The sequence below is a fragment of the Bidens hawaiensis genome, unplaced genomic scaffold (assembly GCF_021521415.1).
Source record: "Bidens hawaiensis isolate Kalapana, Puna unplaced genomic scaffold, B.hawaiensis_p1.1 tig00015931_1, whole genome shotgun sequence".
In the NCBI taxonomy this organism is placed as follows: domain Eukaryota; kingdom Viridiplantae; phylum Streptophyta; class Magnoliopsida; order Asterales; family Asteraceae; genus Bidens; species Bidens hawaiensis.
The window spans coordinates 60,547-73,928 of NW_027492434.1; the positions used below are offsets into that span (position 1 = coordinate 60,547).

General features: G+C 35.1%; 1 protein-coding gene and 1 pseudogene across 1 annotated transcript; one reads left to right on the forward strand and one right to left on the reverse strand.

Annotated features, from left to right (window-relative positions):
• Positions 1-1,801: 1,801 nt before the first annotated feature.
• Positions 1,802-3,785, forward strand: LOC143550159 (CENP-B homolog protein 2-like; annotated as a pseudogene).
• A 1,790-nt stretch (positions 3,786-5,575) lies between these two features.
• On the reverse strand, positions 5,576-8,068 carry LOC143550163 (uncharacterized). Its single transcript, XM_077040868.1, has one exon. It carries the CDS (start codon positions 8,065-8,067, stop codon positions 5,743-5,745), a length of 2,325 nt encoding a protein of 774 aa, XP_076896983.1. The 5' UTR covers position 8,068; the 3' UTR covers positions 5,576-5,742.
• Positions 8,069-13,382: the final 5,314 nt, after the last annotated feature.

The window sequence follows — 13,382 nt, forward strand, 5'->3', positions numbered from 1 at the left end:
ATGACTGGGCTAGCTCTAATCTGATATAATGGAGATCCAAACATCAAAGCACACTAGCCCGTAGCTTAACCGAAGTAGAATTCATAGCGGTGGCTTCCGCTACTACAAAAGTTCAATGGTTCACTCATTTTCTTACCGAACTTGGTTACAAATCAACAACTGTTCTCACCAATTGTCGTGATAATTTGAGTGCTACAACTTATTCTGCAAATCCAGTTTTTCATTCACGCGTGAAACATTTTGCAGTAGACTTCATTTTGTTCGTCAAAAGGTTCAAACTGGATATTCAAGGGTTACACATATTCCTAGTGATGATCAGCTAGCTGTTCTCACCAAACCATGTTTTCAATTTCTGATTTCCAAGATTGGTCTCACACAAAGCTCTTCCATCTTGCATGGGAATGTTAAGTTATTCCAACTCACATGACCCACCAAACAAAATCTAAATGTTTATATGTATAGAGATAGAGTAGCAATTATTGACTAGTTTTACTCCTAATATTTATCTTATTTTGTGTATATGTACTCACTCTTTCATAGTTAATGAGAATTTTCATCTTTTCCATCGATGCCTAATCTTTTACAAAATTGTAATATATCATAAGAGTTTACTTGATTAACATTTATAAAAATTTTAAAAACACGGATTCGTACTATAATGAAGAAAATTGTGCGGATCAGAGAAAATTCATGATTACCTAAAAAAATGTCAGATTCCATCAAAATTTTGATTCCATAGGTGACGCTCTTAGACTTCTAGTAGTTAGTACACAACACAGGATAGTCGGAATATGTAACAAGTTGTAGGACTTGTAACCTTCATAAACCATGTTAAAGAGTCCACAATTTAAGTTCTTTGCAAACAATTAAGCAAATTAATTGTCATTCATTAAATAAATGTGATGTATCATTCATTTCATGATGGGATGCTACAATTAGGTAGCATCATTTGATTGACAATAATCATGTTTGTTTTGCACCTTTGATAAATAATTTGGAACGATGATAAGGAAGTGAGAAGGGATGAATCATACTCCCATTTGTTAAATTAGTTAACAAAATTAAATTGCGAGATTTAAAAATGAATATCAAAAGCTTCATATGGTTAGATTTTTTCTAATCTTAACGCATATGTTGCATGTCGAATATATCAATTGATGCTAGATTGGAATCAGTACAAGCATACCTAGAGCGCCCTTCAAACGAACACTTCACAAATCATGGCTCTTACTACGTGGATGATTTGAAAACAGAGAAAGGTAGACGCTTCAACGATCAACGAGAAACCATGAAGGTAATTGGAGATATCAAAGTTGATTCCTTCTTGTGGATTAAAAATCAGGGTATAAGACGAACCGTAGATTGAAAGAGCTGGTGTAGGTTCAATTTTGTAAACTTTCCAATGTGCATGTTCCGCCCATGTTGCGGGGCATTTGTTTGTCTTGTTTCTTTCCATTTGAATGTTCTAGGACTCCTAGCTACTAGTTAGGAAGTTCCCTTCGGTTTTTTTTTATAATTATTCGGCCAGTAAAAAAGGTATGCTGGACTAATTTGTTAATTAAATAATCTATTTTAATGTATGATCTGAATGCGTAGGTTCAATTTATTCGGCCATAAATTGAATCACCAAGTTTACCTTTATGACGTCACGCAAACCTGCTACCTATACAATAGAAACTCTATAAAATAATACACTTGGAACCACCAAAATTTATTAATTAAAAGAGTTATTAATTAATCGATAAATTAATAATTATTAATTTATATATTAATTAATATTTTATTAATTTATAGTAGAATACTTAGTTTACAAACACCTTTCAAGCTTCCACTTAATTATTGTATATAATGCATGTATATCAAATGAACGGCCCAATTTGAAAGAAACCTTCAATCTCCCACCTTATTATGCTTCTTGTGTTCAATGTATCACTTTATGGACATTAAAAATATTTTCTATATAAATACAAGATCAAAATAGGTTAACACAAACAAATCATACACACAACATGGCTTCCCATCTTAAAGGTGTGAAAAAAACAACAATGACAGACGAGATTCGAAGAGCATTATGCAAGCACAACAAGGATAATCCAAGTCTCACTCAAAAACAATTGCAAGAATGGGTTCATAGTAACTATGGTTTGCAGGTGAGTCAAGCGACAATATCGAATACAGTTAAGAGGTCTTTAGAGTATCTCTCACTTGCTCCCGAAAGAGGCGATGTTAAGCGACACAAACCGGCAAAATTTCCTGACCTAGAAAAATCTCTCTATGAATGGATTCTTCAATATCAAGAACATGTGAATATGACAGGTGAACTAATCATCGAGAAGGCGAAAAAGTTCATGAAAGATATGTATCCAGTGGATACTCCAGACTTTAATTTTTCTATTGGTTGGTTTGGAAAGTTCAAAGCAAGATATGGAATTAAAAATTTCCAGCGTTTTGGAGAGAGTGGATCTGTTGAAATGGAGGGCATGGAGGACAAATTAAAATCCATAAGAGACAAAGTTGATCAGTTTGAAATGAAAGACATCTTTAATATGGATGAAACAGGTTTGTTTTTATATTATTTTATTTTATATTTTGTACTTTAGTGATGTAATTATTTACATGTTTTGATCTTAAACAGGTTTGTTTTTTAGACTTCAACCGGATCATTCCCTTGCAACAATGCAGCTTGAAGGGAAAAACCAAGACAAGGAAAGACTAACTGTTGCTATTTGTTGTAATGAGGACGGTTCGGAAAAACTTCCTTTATGGATTACATATTAGGAAATATGCTAAACCAAAGTGCTTCAAGAATGTAAACTTGAACAGTCTGAACTGTGAGTACCGTGCTAACAAACGAGCTTGGATGACTGGTGTGTTATTTGAAGAATATGTTCACCAACTTGATAAAAAAATGGTTGGAAGAAAAATTCTCTTGATTGTGGATAATTGCCCTGCTCATTCAAAAATTATTGAAGGATTACGAAATGTTGAATTATTTTTTTTTGCCACCAAACACAACTTCAAAAATTCAACCTTGTGACGCGGGGATCATACGAGCTTTTAAGATACATTATCGTCATCGATTTTATAGAAGTCTTTTGGAGGGTTATGAATTAGGGGTTCCAAATTCAGCAAAAATAAATGTATTAGATGCAATGAATCTTGCAATTTCAGCATTGACTATGGATGTTCGTGCAAATACAATTGCGAACTGCTTTCGTCATTGTAAACTTCGATCAACAGATAACATGACTTTTGAGAACTCAGATGAAGGTGGTGAAAGCACTCAAGAACTCCAGAATTTGATCAAAGAGTTGGGTTATCGCAATGCAATGGATGTCAAAGATGTTCTGACTCACCCAGAAGAAAATGTAGTTGCACAGTTGTTGACTGATGAAGAAATTATTGAAAGCGTTATTGGAATTAATAAAGATGATATCGATGAAGAAGATGATGAAAGTTCTACAATGGAGCCCCCTTCGCGAAACGAAGCTATTAAAGCGGCAATCACATTGAACAATTTCTTGTTGAGCTATGAGAAAACAACACCAGAAGTTCTTACACTGCTAAGGAAAATTAGAGACGAGATTCAAGGGGAAATTGATTTCAACAAAAAACAAAAGACAATTGAGTTATTTTTCAAGAAACCTTCATAAATCATTCATGTAATATGCTATATATAAGGAATTATTAATTTATATTTTATATGGGGTCTAAAGAAATTATCAAAAATGTATTATCTTATAATTTTAGCGAATTATTAATTTAGCACCCTATCCCTGAGTCGGGACCGGCAAAATATATTATCTTAGAGAGTTTATTAAATAATCGAGTATTAATTTATCGAGTTTCTACTGTAGTTTGGACTTTTGAAACTCTTATTTCAGAATATACTTCTCTAACCCGACAATACACCCTAGCAACCTAATCTGTCGGTTCTTCATTTTGCTCAAACAACAATCCATAGATAGTCGAACAACATGAACCTGTTCTTTATCCCTTATATTTAAACAAACATTTGTGATTAACATGACCAACTGGTTAGAGCATTGTACCTCGAAAACAAAACCAATGCCAAAAGTAGCAGCATTGCGAACCAGTAACCACATATGCATCAGCAACTGCATTAACACGATAAAAAATAATTATCAAACTCAAACTCAGAGGCCTGAATCGGTCATCAAATGCATCAAGTAGCCATTGACCGGAATTAAAAAATTTAAACAATTTCGACAAGCAACACACATGTTCATGGGCGTTTGTATACAAAAGTTGTAAAACAGATACAAACATGTGAACTTGACAAAACTAGTGGCTTCTTAGAACAAAAGATTCAGTAGGCACATTTGCATAGCACACATAGTAGTTAAAACACGCACGGGTGCTCAGGCGAAGTCAGATGCAACATAAGCGCCGCGCCTCAAGCACACTCAGGCACAAAAACCATATTAGTTCTTTTATTATAGTTGTAAAATAGTATTAAACCATTGGCATTGAGTTATTTTCCAAAAGAGCGTTGTTGAAAAACTTATTTACCAAAACTGTTGTTTCAAAATTATTAACCAAAACCAGTTGTTTCTAAGAAAAATCTCACACATTCTAGTTTCTCACTCCTAATCTCGCTGGGTAACCCAACTCATTAAAATTTGATTTAATACTTCTTTTAAGAGTTACGAATTAAAAAAAAATATTAATTTTCCAAAAACTGTTTTAAAATGTATTCCTCCTCAAATATCCTAAACATTTATATTAACATTTTTAAACATAAAATTTATTATTATACTCACTCTTTTTGTTTACATTTAACATATTTATGAAGTTTTCTTTTAGGAGAAACAATATTTAAAAGAAAAAAACATTTTTTAGAAAAATATTAATAACTTTTTTTTTAATTCGTAGCATTAAAAGAAATACTGAATCAAAAAATTTGATAAATTGGATTATCCACCTAGATTAGAAATGAAAAAAGAAAGTTAAGACTTTGCTTAGAAACATCCCATTTTGGTAAGTACTTTCGTAACAACCAATTTTGTTAAATAAATTTTCAACACTCTTGGAAAAAAAACTCAATTTTTGTTTTTATTATTGCGCCTTTCTTTTCTCGAGCATGCACCATTTTACACCTAGCCCGTTGCGCCTTTTAACTACTATGGTATACTGGTATAGATACCCAATAAGTATATTCATTAAAATAACCTTGAGATTATATGTCAATGAACTTCAAGGCGATAACATGTACACCGAAAGCTAAACATAAACGCTTGATTGAAACATGTCATAATATGTTCATTATGCTGCAACATTCTAGTTAAAACTTAAGGATGCATAAAAGGTATCATAATCGTACAAGTAATTAAGTTTTGTGTCACAATATCAAACAAGAATATAAACTTTTAATGAAAATTACATACCTTAATAGGAGATGATGAATTTTATATGATTCCAAAGTACTCACAATCTGGTGTCGTCACACTTCCGACTTGTAACGCATTATAATTCTAAAAACACACCAAATGCTAAAACACATACAGAGCAAATTCGCAAATATATGAACTTAAAAAGATCAAATCTGATAATTATAACTAACATGCAAAAAAAGTTATCAAACAAATTTTGCAGTCAGATATACAACAAAATAGATGCTACCAATAACAACCAAACATCCAAGTTATTCAAGTACATAAATACGACTACAACAAACTGAAGCTACAACAAACAAACAAAAAGAAAAAACTGACTTCATAACTAAGCAACCGTTACCTTATCTTCACTCACAACAGAGAGTATTGGCAAATTGCTAAGATACTCATCAAGCCCGTCAAAAAACGCAATGCCTCCAACGTTATCCTCTTCTCCCTGTTCGCGCACGCGGGTCCCAGCAGCCACGTTTAAATCCAACTTCGATTGTTTTCTGGGATTACTACCCACATGTTTCTTGTTAGTTTCAACCACCAGCACAGCAGGCACTTCAACACCATCTTTCAGATTATTAACGCTCCCATTATCAGTATTATACATTGCTCTAAGAGCTAAAACCTGTATCCTTTCCTTAAAACCTTTATCCATTTTCTTCAACTTTTGTTTCTTGACACTATTCCATTCAATATCAGAATCGGAGCTCGGTTCCGAGACTCCAGTAAACACATCATCAGTAATATCATCAATGTTGATACGCGGCCCCGAACTTTTGTTAACAAAAGGATTCTGCTTCGGGGCCGCCTGCTCATTTAAATGGTTCTGTTGGTTGTTTGAGGTGGTATGCAATGATGAAAAAGGTGTCCAGTTTGAACTTCTTGTACCCTTGTTATCCTGTAAGTGTGACATTGAGAGCCCTATAGGGAAGAATCCCCAACAGTAGAAGTATGCATCTTGGCCCTCGATTATGGGTGGTGGCGAGGAGATACGAACAGCTTGAAATGCGCGTTTACAGTTTTCACAGCGGAGAGTGCACTCGACGTACAGTTTGGGATACTCGTACATGTAGAAACAGTACGGGCACGCAGTCCAGAATGTTGGAGAATTGTCATCGGGTTCAGGTTCGGGTTCAAGTTCGGTTTCTGTTTCTTCTTCTCTAACACCATTGTTGGTGTTATTTTGAACAGGGGCTGCATTCTGATTTAAAGAATCTTGCTTTTGTTGTTCTTGTTGCTTTCTTTGTTCTTCTTGCAGTTGTTGTTGCTTTCTTTGTTCTTCTTGTAGCTGTTGTTGCCTCTGTTGTTCCTCCAATAACTGCTGCTGCTTTCGTTGTTCTTCCAGTAGCTGTTGTTTTCTTTGTTCCTCAAGCAGCTGTTGTTGCTTCCTTTGTTCTTCAAGCAATTGTTGTTGTTTCTGTTGTTCCTCTTGCAGCTGCTGTTGTTTTCTTTGTTCTTCGAGCAGCTGTTGCTGTTTTCTTTGTTCTTCCAACAGCTGTTGTTGCTTTCTTTGTTCCTCTTGCAAATGCTGTTGCTTTCGTTGTTCTTCCAAAAGCTGTTGTTGCTTCCTTTGCTCCTCTTGCAGTTGCTGCTGCTTTCGCTGTTCCTCCAAAAGCTGCTGCTGCTTTCTTTGTTCCTCTTGCAGCTGCTGTTGCTTTCGTTGTTCTTCCATCATATGCTTCTGCTGCTGTTGAAACTGTTGTTGCTTCAACTGCTTCAGTTGCTCCTGTTGCTGCTGCTGCCTAAGCTGCTCCTGCTTCAACTGTTGCTGCAGCTGCTGCTCGTGCTGATGCTGCTGCTCCTGCTTTATCCGATGATGCTGAAACTGCGACTGCGACTGCTGCCCCCCTTGCCACGAAAACGGCGACTGCGGCGGAGACTGTATATGCGGCTGAGGCGACGGCCTGTTCGGCTGGTGCGGTGGAGACGTAACTTGAAACGGCAGCAAGTGCTCCGGCTCTCGGTGCTGAAACATATGCTCCTGCTCACGTACCGGTAACGGCCTCACCGGGTTCGGTTGCGATAGAAAATTATGCTGTTGCAATTGCTGCTGCTGGTGACTCTGGTGTATCCTCGGCTGAAAACTCGGCTGCTGCTCGGGTAATTCCTGGTTAATTGAAAAGAAATTATGCGGCTGCTGCTGCTGCGGTTGTTGTTGTTGCTGATGTTGCTGCTGGTGATGCTGCTGCTGTTGTTCCAAATTAAACCCTAGACTTGTCATCTGCTGCTGCGGGTAATCGAGATCCGAATCGTACATCGACTTCCTCATCGGGTTCGACAGCACCGCCCCCGCATCATTAACCAGCTGAAACGCCTGATCGGCGTACGGAAACCGGTTCTGATGCGGGTTCAACAAAACCGCGAGGCGGCGATACTGCGAGGCGATGTGTTCGGTGTCTTGGGCGAACCGGACGAGTTGAAGAATGGCGTAGAAGTCGGGCTGATGGGCGCCGTTGTTTCCAACGACTCGTTTCTCGGCGGCGAGAAGTGTGTCTGCAATAGCTAAGATCTGTTCGGCGGCTTCGAGGCGAGGGTCGGACTCGCGTGCGCGGATGGCGAAGGTTTTGGAGCCGACGAGGTCGTGGCTGATGAGGAGCTTCTCGGCGATGCCGAGCCAGCGTTGGGCCTCGGCTCGGGCGATGAAGCTGTGAGGGTCCATGGGTTGGGTTTTGCTAGATTATCATGGTTGCGGCGGCCGTGGAGTGTGATTAGAAGAGGGTTGAAAGAAAAAGGGTTGCAGATTTTTTTGTAGGGGTTAGGTTTTGTAACGGGAGATTTGGGGGTGAAGGGTAGTATTGTCTTTTTAAAGTCTGGATAGTTTTAATATTGTTCAGATCTGAAATGTAAGGGAAAGTGTTTACTGCGCAAAAATGAGTTAAGGATTGTAACTATTTTTTCTTTTCTTTTCTTTTCTTTTCTTTTCTTTTAAGCTAATTTGAATTACTAGGTCATGGACACCGTAGATAATCAACATCTATGAGTACTATAGATGACACTCTCAATGAAACCCATTATACGTAAAAAAAACCACCTGACTCGGTCAGAAGACACATATTTTTTTATATACTTTAGACATCTCATCTCAAATACTTGAGTTAGAGATTATTGGCCTCAACAACGGTTAACTAAAACTAAATGGATATAAACGAAATATAATTTAAGTTTTCTACTTTTTCCTTAAATGTTTCAAGTTTTAACTTATCCTTTTATAACGAGAGCCTAAAAACGTAGTCACATGATTGCATGCTCGGATTGTGTCTCTAAAACAAAGACAAAACACATTAGCATCCACTATTCTCTCTGGCTCGTTCCCCTCTTCTCATAAGTTGTTCCATCTCATCTTTTATACGGGTAGGGCACCTTAAAATGCCCAGAACGCTAAATAGACTAAAATGTGCATCGAAAGCATTAATGGTGCTCGCTATGAGATTATAACAATAAAATGTGTAGTTTTAGTTATCTTAAATCTTAAATATCAAATATATATAAACGAAACCTTTAAAAGTTCTTTGGTGCTCCCTATATTCTCTCAAGCCACCAGATTACTTTATTGGTAAATGGAGGTTTCTCATGAAGTTGACTCGAATTCACGGGTATGAGTTTTAACAAACCCATATAGCCCTTAAATGGGTTATAACATCTCATTAAACTAAAAATCAATATCACCAAATATTTGATATGAAAATCCTATAAAATAGGGATCTACTAAAAATTAATATCCGATGTTTTTAAATATCATTTATAATTAAGAAAAAAATTTATGGGTAAAAAGAATAAGCGGGTCATGGATCTTACCAAACTCATATATCTTTTAAAATTTAAACCGAATTATGGCATCTCATTTATTTGTGAAACTCTTTCATCATCAAATCCTACGTATATTATTAACTTTTCTACAATAAACAAAATTAAAAATCCAAATAAATATATAAATATTAGAAAATAATAACATAAAACAACCCCGTAATACAGGAAATAAAAACTAGTTTATATATAATCTTGATATTTGTCAATTTGTTCTTCGTTTCGTTTACATTTCATATATGTTAAAAACACTAAAGTGTTTCCATAATAAAAGAAAAAAAAATGTAATTAGCTTAGTATTTTGTGTTAAGAGATTTATAAAGCTTTAAAATTATTATACTTTTTAGGTATGCATATGTAGCATTCTTATAAAGGGTCGGGTTATTATATAAATAGAGACAATAATAAGAATGATGAGATAATTTGTAAAAAAAAATGAAAATTAATAAAAAAAATTAGACAAAACAGCAAAATTAGTCCTTTATGTTTGCACATTTTTTAAGTAGACGTTCTTTCGCAAACTTAATGGCATAAAACATCCTTTGTATTCAAAAACTCTATCATGCTTTGTCCCTTGACCCTAACCCAGTTAAGTTTTCTCGTTAAATCTGATCATGTGCGGTAATTTTATAAATTTATCTTCTTAGAAATAAAATCTCTCACCTCTCTCTCTCTCTCTTTCTTTCTTTCTTTCTTTCTACAATCCATCAATCTTCATCCTCATCTCCCACCAACACCTCCATCATCCACCCCAACACCACCACAAGCCGACAATGGCAATGTGGCCGGCCACCACCGTGGCCCAACCCAAAACCGTAACCCTCGCTGCATCATAACCTCATCGTCAGCCACCAAGCAACACGATTAGTATGTTTACATGTTTAAGGTTATAAAAATTTGGAAATTTGACGGCAAGTTCTGTTTAATCGGAACTCTAGGGTTTGAAATTTGGGATTTTTTCACCGGCGAGTTTGTATGGCTTCCGGGCTTTTAGATTCCAAGGAAGAGTAAATGGGGAGAATGTAACAAAGTCTACACAAGAAGGTTGAAAAACCCCACCAAGACATCGCCGCCGTCGCCGGCTCCGGCGCCGCCTCTCCACCGCCACCGGTGCAGTCACTGTTACTTCACCTACCCCTAAACCTGTTTCTCCACATGCCACCCCTAGTAACCATTAAACCCTACAAACCCTATCTACTAAACACAAAAATTCAGAATAACCCACCAGACCCGAGGTTGTTAAATCGGTGGTTGTGGTTGTTGATGGTTGGGTTAATATTATCAACTCATTTTTGACTTTGCAAAGGGTCAACCAGTTTTCGATTAGGTTTTCCGGCGACGGGGATGGCCTGATTGGGTTTTCTGACATGTATTTGGCCAATCTTTGTTGGTTTTTGCCAAATGGCAGGTGGTGGGCGGTGGTGAGTGGTGGCGGCGGTCGGTTGGAGCTGGTGGTGGTCCGGTGACGTGTGAGAGATACGTACGGTAGATAGATAGAGTAGAGAGAGAGAAAGGAGATGAAGAGAGAGAGATCGTTAGGTAGAGAGGGAGAGGGAGAGGGAGAGAGAGAGAGTTTTATCTTTTAAATGTTTTTTTTAATTCCTAATTATTAAATAAATTTGTAAACTTACAAAACTACCCTCATGTGCTTTGCACATGACTGGTTTTAACGAGAAAATTTAACTGAGTAGAGCCAAAGGACATAATGTGATAGCGTTTTTAATTTAAAAGGATGTTTTCTGACATTATTTTCGCCAAAGGACATCTACCGAAAATTCATGTAAACATAAAGGACGAGTTTTGCTATTTTGTCAAAAAATTATAACTCAAAATTTAATAAAAAAACGAAAAAAGTGTAAAACCACAAAAATGTTTCCACCGTCTTCCTCGTTAACAAAAAAAAAAAAAAAAAAAAACCATAATGTTAAGGAAAAAAGATCGTTGTGTCTTTTTATTTATCATTGTGTTTTTTGTTTATTTTCGTCATTGATTATGTCTTTTTTTCTTGGCATTGTGTCTTTTTTCTTGATGTTAAGTTAATAAGTTATATTACTCAACATTGTGTTATATTTTATTCGGCATCGTGTTATATTTTGCGATATAGTGTATCTTTGTTTATTTATCATTGTGTTGTTTGTTCATTCTCGGCATTGTGTCTTTTCGGCCGTTCTTTCTTTTTTTCTTTTATTTTGGAACGGGAATGGCGGGGGAAACATTTTGGTTTTATAAATTTTTTCAGGAGATGCATTTGAAATGCATGCACATCATTTGTTGAAGTTCAGAGAATATAAATTTCTTCAATACAGACCTACAGGAGCGAAAATTTTCGGTCTAGGTTCAATTGCAGAAAACCGATGAACCGACCATTGCTATGATCGAACCCGATTGTCTCAAAGTGGTCCAGTTTTCGGTCTTCATAATCCATCTCGGTTATCGGGTTGGGTCGGGTTTTGGACTTTGCACACCCCTACTTAAGGGCCAACTCGTCCTTTTCATTACTCCCTTTATTTCCAAGTGAGTAATCATACTCCCCTTTTTCACATTTTATACTTTTGAGTGATAGCATGCGTACCATATTCAAACTTAAATGTTTTAAGATCTCAATATTAAAATCACAATTCAACAATTATGTGCTTGCATGAATAATTGCTAGATCATTTGTTTATGCCTCAGTTAAGATTACATACGCGAGTGTTTAATTATTGTTATTGGTTTGGCCTCATTAAGTATGATCATACCCCCCCAACTATTGCGGCTTTGTGCCAAATAAAATAGGGCATCATTTACATCCTCCTTGTAATATGGTTGTTACCTATTAGAAAGGAGCCTCAGTTATTTACGTTACATTTACAATGGTTGTTGCTATGTTTAATTTACACCTGTGAATTGTGATTTTGCCTCATTATATATATATATATATATATATATATATCAAAACTAGTGTATTACTCTACAACATTTGTGTTGATCAAAGTTATTTTTATGCATGCTACGAGAATTATTATAGGTTGATTATGAAGACTTGAGGACACGCTTAGTTATACCTTTTGGCATTTTAATAATTAAACATTGCGGTGTTGTTGTTTAGATTTATTGTATTTGATCTTTTTGAACAATTTGTACTTGGTATTGAATAAAAGAAATGGGTTGATTAATTATTGTCACTTAATAGTGTTATTGTGTTCATGTCCAATCAAACGTCTCACTCCGGATTGTTTCGCCGCCTTTTGGTCGGGTGTGACATATATGACCTAAAAAAAATCTTAAAATTAATAAAAAAATCATAACTCAAAATATAAATCAAAACAAAAAAGTAAAAACACTAAAATGTTTCACTCGTCGTCCTCGTTCAAAAAAAAAAGACACAACTTTGAGGAAAAAAGATCATTTTATCTTTTATTTATCATTGTGTTGTTTATTTTCGTCATTGATTGTGTATTTTTCTTGACATTGTTTTTTTCTTGATATTGTGTTATATTAATCAAGATTGTATATTTTGCTTGACATTGTATTAATTTTGCGATCTATTTGTCTTTCTTTTTTTATTTATCATTATGTTTTTTGTTTGTGCATTTATTTCTCGGCATTGAGTTTTTTTAACAAGAAAGGCGGATGAAATATTTTGTTTTTTTGTTTTTTATTAATATTTTGAGTTATGACTTTTTTATTATTTTTATTTTGAATTTTAAGGGTATTTTTATGCCACAATTTTTTCAAAACTTTTAGAAATTTCTTTAATTATTCATGAAACAATTATAACTTTAAAAAATTAAGTTTTTTTTTAATATCTGAAAACAATATTCTATATAAGGATGCTTTGACAACTTTAATAATTTATTAATGTGAAAAAATACACTCTTTATACGGGTTTTTTAGTTTTTACTAAAAACTGATCCTAAAATATTCAAATACTTTTTATTATTTTTAACGTTAGAAAATACACTTTTTATAAGTAAAAGTTTTGATAGTAAAAATAAACTTTTTGTAAAACACCTAATACCAATTTTATGAGATTATTAATTGTTAATTTATTTATTTTAAATATGACTTACTGTAAGTACAACTTTAATAACATTAACATCCGTCATTTCAACTGCGGATCACAAATAAAATATACTAGTTCTGTCATTTAAATTACGGAATATTTGTTTACACGCCATGTCACCAAAC